Source organism: Vicugna pacos, chromosome X (genome assembly GCF_048564905.1).
Source record: "Vicugna pacos chromosome X, VicPac4, whole genome shotgun sequence".
NCBI classification, from domain to species: Eukaryota; Metazoa; Chordata; class Mammalia; order Artiodactyla; family Camelidae; genus Vicugna; species Vicugna pacos.
In genome coordinates, this window is record NC_133023.1 from 41,268,083 (window position 1) to 41,275,144 (window position 7,062).

Genomic DNA, 7,062 nt, shown 5'->3' on the forward strand with positions numbered 1-7,062 from the left:
TCACCTCGCTCAACCCCGGTCCGGGCGGCTGAGGAGGGAGGAGAGGAGGGAGGCAGACGCGCACCGGGAACTCGGGTGGGCTGCGCGCTGAGTGGCGGGCTCCGGGCTCCCGGGCGGCGGCGGGGGCGGCGCCTCCTCCCCTCAGGAGTCTGCGCCCGGGACCCTCGGGCCTCGCGGGGGCCGGACCGACTGACGTACCTCGCGCGCCCCCGCCCCCGCCCCCGCCCCCGCCTCATCTTCCCCCGGCTCCGGGGACTCGCGGGCTGAGGCGCGTCTCTCCCCGCCCCTCGCCGCGGCCCTTTCTCTCCCGAGCGCCGCGGAGCACCTCGGCCGCCGGCGGAGGCGGCGGCGAAGGCGGGCACCGAGCAGCGGCGCGCGGCCTGGACGATGAAGTGCAAGCCGAACCAGACGCGCACCTACGACCCGGAGGGCTTCAAGAAGCGGGCGGCGTGCCTGTGCTTCCGGAGCGAGCGCGAGGACGAGGTGCTGTTAGTGAGTAGCAGTCGGTACCCGGACCGCTGGATCGTGCCGGGCGGGGGCATGGAGCCCGAGGAGGAGCCGGGCGGCGCGGCGGTCCGAGAGGTGTACGAAGAGGCGGGAGTCAAGGGGAAGTTAGGCCGGCTCCTGGGCATTTTCGAGCAGAACCAAGATCGCAAGCACAGAACGTACGTGTATGTACTGACTGTCACTGAGATTCTGGAGGATTGGGAAGATTCGGTTAGCATTGGGAGGAAGCGAGAGTGGTTCAAAATCGAAGATGCGATCAAGGTTCTCCAGTGCCACAAGCCCGTGCATGCCGAATATCTGGAAAAACTAAAGCTGGGCGGTTCCCCAACCAATGGAAACTCCATGGCCCCGTCCCTGCCAGAGAGCGATCCCTAGTATGTACCGCTCCTGCACAGACTTCTGCTTTCCGCCTGCCTTAGGAGAAAGAGTGCCCGGAGCACCTCTCTTTCCGTGTGCGGTCTCCCCGGGAGGAGGGAGGCTTCTTTTGTTTCCTTGGCAGACGTCTGAATCACGCTTGCAAACTGTCTCAGTGGCCAGGCACTGCTTTCAGACAACTTGCACGTTTTTCAGATGCTCTCACAATCGCTTCTTGGTAGCTCTCTAATGCATTTCCGAAAGCCAAAGCCACATGGGTTTGTTTGTTTTGTTTTTTAAAGTTTCTCACTCAGCCCTTGTGGGTGTGTGTAGGTTTGTGTGTGTACACGTGTATACGGGCTGTGGTTTGTACATTTCACGCGTATCTGTGTTTGTGCGCGCGTGCCCGCGGGTGCATTTCTGGTACCAGTCTTGGGGTTCGTGTTGTAGGGAAGGCCTGTAAAATCTGATCACCTTAGTTGTGTGGCATTTTCGTTAGTTTTGTTTGTCTTAAGTTGTTTTCTCATTCACAGCGTTAGCCCTTGTCAGCAAGCCCTTCTATGATGGGAATTGGTTTCAAGAACCAGTTTTGAATTTCTAAAAAGTATTTAAGAACTTGTACATCGTGTACTCTTTCCCCAGTGAACAATAATTTTATCTTCAGAAATGTCATTTCATTTGCCCTTTTCAGAAATTTCTTGATTCATATGTAGATGATTTGATTTTCAGAACATTTTTACAACTGGTAATTTTTTACTTACTTGAAACGGCCATTTCCCGTATAGCCCAAATGCCGTTTAGCAAAATATTTGATAGAGTAAACAGCCGCTCTGGAAGTTATCGTTAATGGCACACAGCCTGATATGTACATGTTATGAAAACGGTACTCATGGAGTGTGATTGAGCATGCTCAACTTCCAGCTCCCTTTGCTCCTTTCTCAATGCCCTAGAACAGCCATGTTTCTCTCAGTATAAATTAGTCTTTCAAAGAAAGTTGTTTGAAATATTTGGGTTTGCGATAGTCTGCTTAAACTTGTCTGAATACAGGTAGCCAAAGGAATGGAATATTATATGGTAATTATATCCCAACTGAGTGATTAAGCTTTCTTGATATTCAGCTGTTACAGACTTACTCAGCTGTTACAGACTTCTCAAACTGTTAGGACACCTGAACAATCTCTCATAAAGATTTAGGATAAACATTTTGTGTCACAGGACAAAATTTTGGGGGTGGCAAATTGAAAGCTCTGACATCTGCTTCAATACTTGCTTGAAATTAGGCATCCTATCGAAAACGTATAGCTCTCTTCTGAACTACGTTATTCCCCTAACCATAGCAGGTAGGTAGATGTAAAGCCTGCTTTATGAAGTGGGTATTGGTAGGTAGAAAGATCATTTCTAATTTTAGGGCAACCTAGCATGTGTCATATCTCTTAATCATAATTGATCAATATTTTTGTCAGTTAACGTTTTGGGGGTGACTGTTATGTGCTGTCTATTAAGAAATTTTGAAAGTTTAGATACTTGGAACCCCTTGTGAAGAGAATATGGTTGGGGAATGGCTTTCTATTTATAACACATAACATCTTAAAAAAATTGTCAGACCAATAATGTAAGTGGATAATAACTGTAATTTAAACACTTTATTCTTCTACAAATTAACCTTTTAAAAGGAAGACAACCACTGGTAGAACTGGCTATTGCTAACTCATTTTTTAAACTTTGGTGCCACTGTTTTTTAAAATAAAATCTTTGCCATATATAAATACGTCTAAGTAAAGTCTGTATTGTAATTGACAAAAATTAATGTTCTCAAAGGATGAGTAGAGAATGAACAGCTTTTTAAAACCAGTTGTATGATTTCATATTCTTAATTATGTGGAATTATCAAATATGTGTTTCAAAAATATGTTTTTTGTACAGAAAGATATCTTATTTTGAAACAAATTTTCTAAATCCCACAATTTGACCTTTCCAACAATCCAAGTCAACTAATAATATTCACAGTAACCTGAAATTTTTTAAAGTATACACTAACAGCAGAGAAATTAGATTATTGTTTTAAGACTATTTCATATTTAAACTGCCTCCTCTAAAATCTGCTACAAATACCTGGGAAGTTTAACATATACATGGCGTTCTTAGAGGTAGTAATGTACATTCTTGTTTTTACTGTTCAACTGTCTATTTGAGAAATGTGAAAAGTACAGTGTTGATATTAATCAGTTCTTATTAGCCTACAAATATTTACTATGTTTTACTCAGAAACATTTGTATTGAGTTCTATCACTTGTTAGGATTACCTTCAGTGCCCAGAAATCTTCAATTTATGCAATGTGTAAAACACCCAAGGCTTTCATTTCTAAATTGCAAAAGAACATTTTACAATTATCACACTTTATGTTAAGCTTTCAAATTCACATGGGCAGTTCTTTTGATGCTTCTAGAGTTCAGTCAAGAAAAAATTACATGAAAGAACCTAAAAAGCCTTTCATTTAAAAAGAGAAATCCGAAAGAATCAAATTAAGGCAGTTGACACAAAGGTAACAAACCAAATGATGTCTAATTAACCTCCATCCTCCAAGAGTTTGATCCACGGTTAGGATTTTCTTCCTACAGAATCATTACATAGCACCCATACATTATTTATATGATGATTGCACTAAAAATGTACATATGAATCTTTCAACTCATACCCTCCCCGCAAAAGAAGACAGTGTATTGATCAAAGGTAATTAAGACTTTCAGACATGAGGTAGAAATTTGTTTTTTAAAGACTAGGGTTTCCCCCAACTGGACAAGTGCCTATTCTTACCTTAAAGTTTTAAGAAGACATGTTGGAGTTAAGTTAATATTGATATATTTGATATATATTTTCTCTGGATATCAATGTATTATATTTTCTAAGAAACCTATGTTAATCAGATCATTCTTGGAAAAAGTAACTCAAAGGGATAAGGGATGGCTATAAATATTTCGAATTCTGTTTATGATTTAATTTGAGAGAACTGTAAAGTTTTCAACATTTTTTATTTAGAAACAGCAGATAAGGGGTGTGTGTGTGTGTGTGTGTGTGTGCAGGAATAGGTAGCTTCTAAAGTAACAGCATTAGAGGGCCCTCTGGGATAGATGGGTTAAAGGGGTCTGAAGCTGGAGCTGCTCTTCCCACTTCCCTTTAAGTGGAATCCAATTGTGAGAAAGAGTAATTTCTCCATCAATAGTTGACTGAGAAAAGGGAGATAAAAATGCTGCTTTAAAGCTTACAATAGTAACAGCTGGCCAGAGTTCTTTTTCAGGATTCTTTTTGTGGAAGCACCACACAAAAATATTTTCAGCATCATTCTAATATTGTAATCATCTTTCTGAATGACTGTTGGCCTATTAGACTATGAATTCTTTGAGGGCTAATACCCAGCCTGAATTCTGCCCATCCTCAGAGTGTAGAACAGTGGCTAAAATTTGAGATAATTGTCATTGGTCCACAGATTAGAAATGCCTACTACTGATGTTTTCTTGATTTCTTAGCTGTATACTTTAGCTAGGACAGTCTGTTATTCCTCAGGCTCTCATGTAGCCTCATAGTGGGACTGCACTGGATAATTCACTAAAGGCTTTTCCAGTAAAAAGTGGTTGATGAATCATACTAGACCCTCAATAAGTATTTGTTGACTAGAAGGATTGATGAACCAATAAAACTATTAATGAGATTTTTTTTTTAGGTGAATGGCATAGATGTTGGTCAGATTTACTTTGAAAGAATCAAGTATGTGAATCCAGTGATGAATGGAATTGTGAAGACAGGTGAGCTCTTTTACACTCCCAAGGACACAGCTCATCCTATGCTTTTGGACACTTCCACCCTGTTTATTACAATGACTATTCTCCAGGTTGTTGCACTACTACTGTATCTGTACAGACTTCTAATTTGGCACCTATGGCCTTTTTTTGTGTGCTTTTATGATTATATGTCTGTATTTACCACCAGGTTCTATGACACTGAGTGCAAGGACATTATTTCCTTAGTCCTTTTATATATCTAGCATACAAGACATCACTTGAAATATGGTAGACATCACTGAAGGTTTGTCTATAAAAATATTTTGTAATGACACTAAGTGGTAAAGCATTTACTGTCTAATCTGGTATTAGCACAGTAAATGCTGTCTGTTTAGCTTATATGTGGCTTTTGTATATCAGGTGTCACACAGGAGTTTAAAGGCAGCTGTGAGATACTAGAAAACAAAAATTATTACTTATATGTCTGTGTCATCCCAGACATTGTGTGCCTCTTGATGGCCGTACACTACACCACCTATAAAATATATTTGCCAAAATTTTGAACCTAAATCTGACTGTGCCTCTAGACATAATTTCTAATCTATAGAAAATATAAGGAACAGAGAAACATTACTCTGCATCACAAGAGATGATATCAGCAGAATCCGGACTGCAGGAAACTCGACAGGACAAGAGACCCAGTACCTTCAGTAAATGATGAAAGAAATGGAGGATGAACCTATAGATTAAAAGAGACTTAAGAGACTTATCAACCAATTGTGAAAATGGATCTTTTTTTGAATCCTGATTTGACCAAACTGTAAAATAAATACGTTTATGAGACAATCTGGATAATTTGAAAATTGACTTGATATTTGATATTAGCTGGAATAATAGTATTGTGATTATGTTAAAAATAAGAGTCCTTTTAGAGATACATCCTCAACCATTTACAGTTGAAATGATGCCTGGAATTTGCTTTAAAATAATAAGTCTGGATGTTAAGTGTGTTGGAGATATTGATGAAACAAGACTGGCCTTGACTTGATAGTTGTTGGAGCTGGGGGATGGTTAAATGATGGTCATTATATATGTTCCTCTCTACTTTTGTATATTTGACATTTTCCATAATAAAAAGTTTATAAAAATAGTTACCAGAATTCTTATTAAAGCTACTGTATAAGGCATAGAGAAAAAGAGGAAGAAAATTTCTAGGTTGTTTAGAACATATTGGCTCTAAGGTGCCATTTCTGGCCCAAGAAGTCAAATACCCAAAAAGTCAGGGGCAACATACCCTGGAGTAGCTCGTGTTTCCCTTGCTACAGACCATTGTTAGGAGTTTTTTCTCTTAATTTGGCCCACTGAAATTGGAAGAATTAAATTTTTATTTATATGTATTGGAAAATGGGCCTGGATTCTCACGTTCTCTTGAGCAAGATTTTTGACAACATGTACAGTCCAATTCATACATACCATGTGAAAAATCTAAGGAGTGGAGTCTTTAGGGAGCAAATTTATGGAATTATAAAAATCCACAAAATGCTTTTTTTTAATCGTTTTTTAGGAGAATAATGGCTGCAGACTTGTTAGTTGCACATTCATTAATTTTAAAGTTATATTTGAAGGTGGGTGACAACAAGAACATAAGTGGTTTACATTCCTGACTGCAGTGAACCATTCTGTGTTTCATAGACCATAGATACTTCTTCAGTTTTGGACTGTGCTTAGAATTCGGTAAAGGCTAAAACCTTCTAGGTTAGAGTTAGTGAAACTGTACTGAAATCAACAGACATGAGGTCTGTCCCGACATTTTTTGTGGGTCAAGGAGGAGCAAGCAGAAAGTGAGGACAACATTGGAGGCCCCTCCCAAAGAAGATAAATACCTTCGTAAGTGTGAAGGGCTGTGAAGATGAAGCTGCCCGTTCTACTGCTCTCTGGGTGTGTTCCAGTCCCAAGAACAAGCAGTTCCTCCAGAAACAACTTTCCTGGAAAAGAGGAGATGAAAGGAGGACCTCAGAGCCCTTTATTACCCACAGCTGGACAGAACTTTCACTTCCAAGTTTCTCCTATTTGGAGGAACAGAAAAATTCCAGAGAATTTTGCATTCATCTTTCCCTGAAAGTTGTTTCTTAACTTGAGTTTACTCTAATTTTAGCAGATTTTTAAAATCTGGAGGCAAACAGAGCCAGAGGAATGGAATGGTAGGTGATGGCTATAATTAAAACAAATAGTGGAGTCCGACAGGCCATGGCTCAAAACTGGCTTGGCCATCTACTAGCCATGTGGCATCTGCCAAGTTACTTTATCTCTCTAATCTTCGGTTTTCTCATCTGTAAAATGGGGATAATCATAGCCCTTGCCTTTGTAAGCAGCACTGCTTCTGAGAAACCCTTCTTGATCTTGGGTAATTATACTCTTGTGTTC

General features: G+C 40.4%; 1 protein-coding gene across 1 annotated transcript; it reads left to right on the plus strand.

Annotated features, from left to right (window-relative positions):
• The first annotated feature begins 268 nt into the window (after window positions 1-268).
• Window positions 269-5,788, plus strand: LOC102531206 (diphosphoinositol polyphosphate phosphohydrolase 3-beta). Its single transcript, XM_072956515.1, is given in 2 exon segments — window positions 269-885; window positions 4,581-5,788. Coding segments are annotated over 2 exon segments (819 nt in total). The 5' UTR covers window positions 269-387; the 3' UTR covers window positions 4,902-5,788.
• The last annotated feature ends 1,274 nt before the right edge of the window (window positions 5,789-7,062 follow it).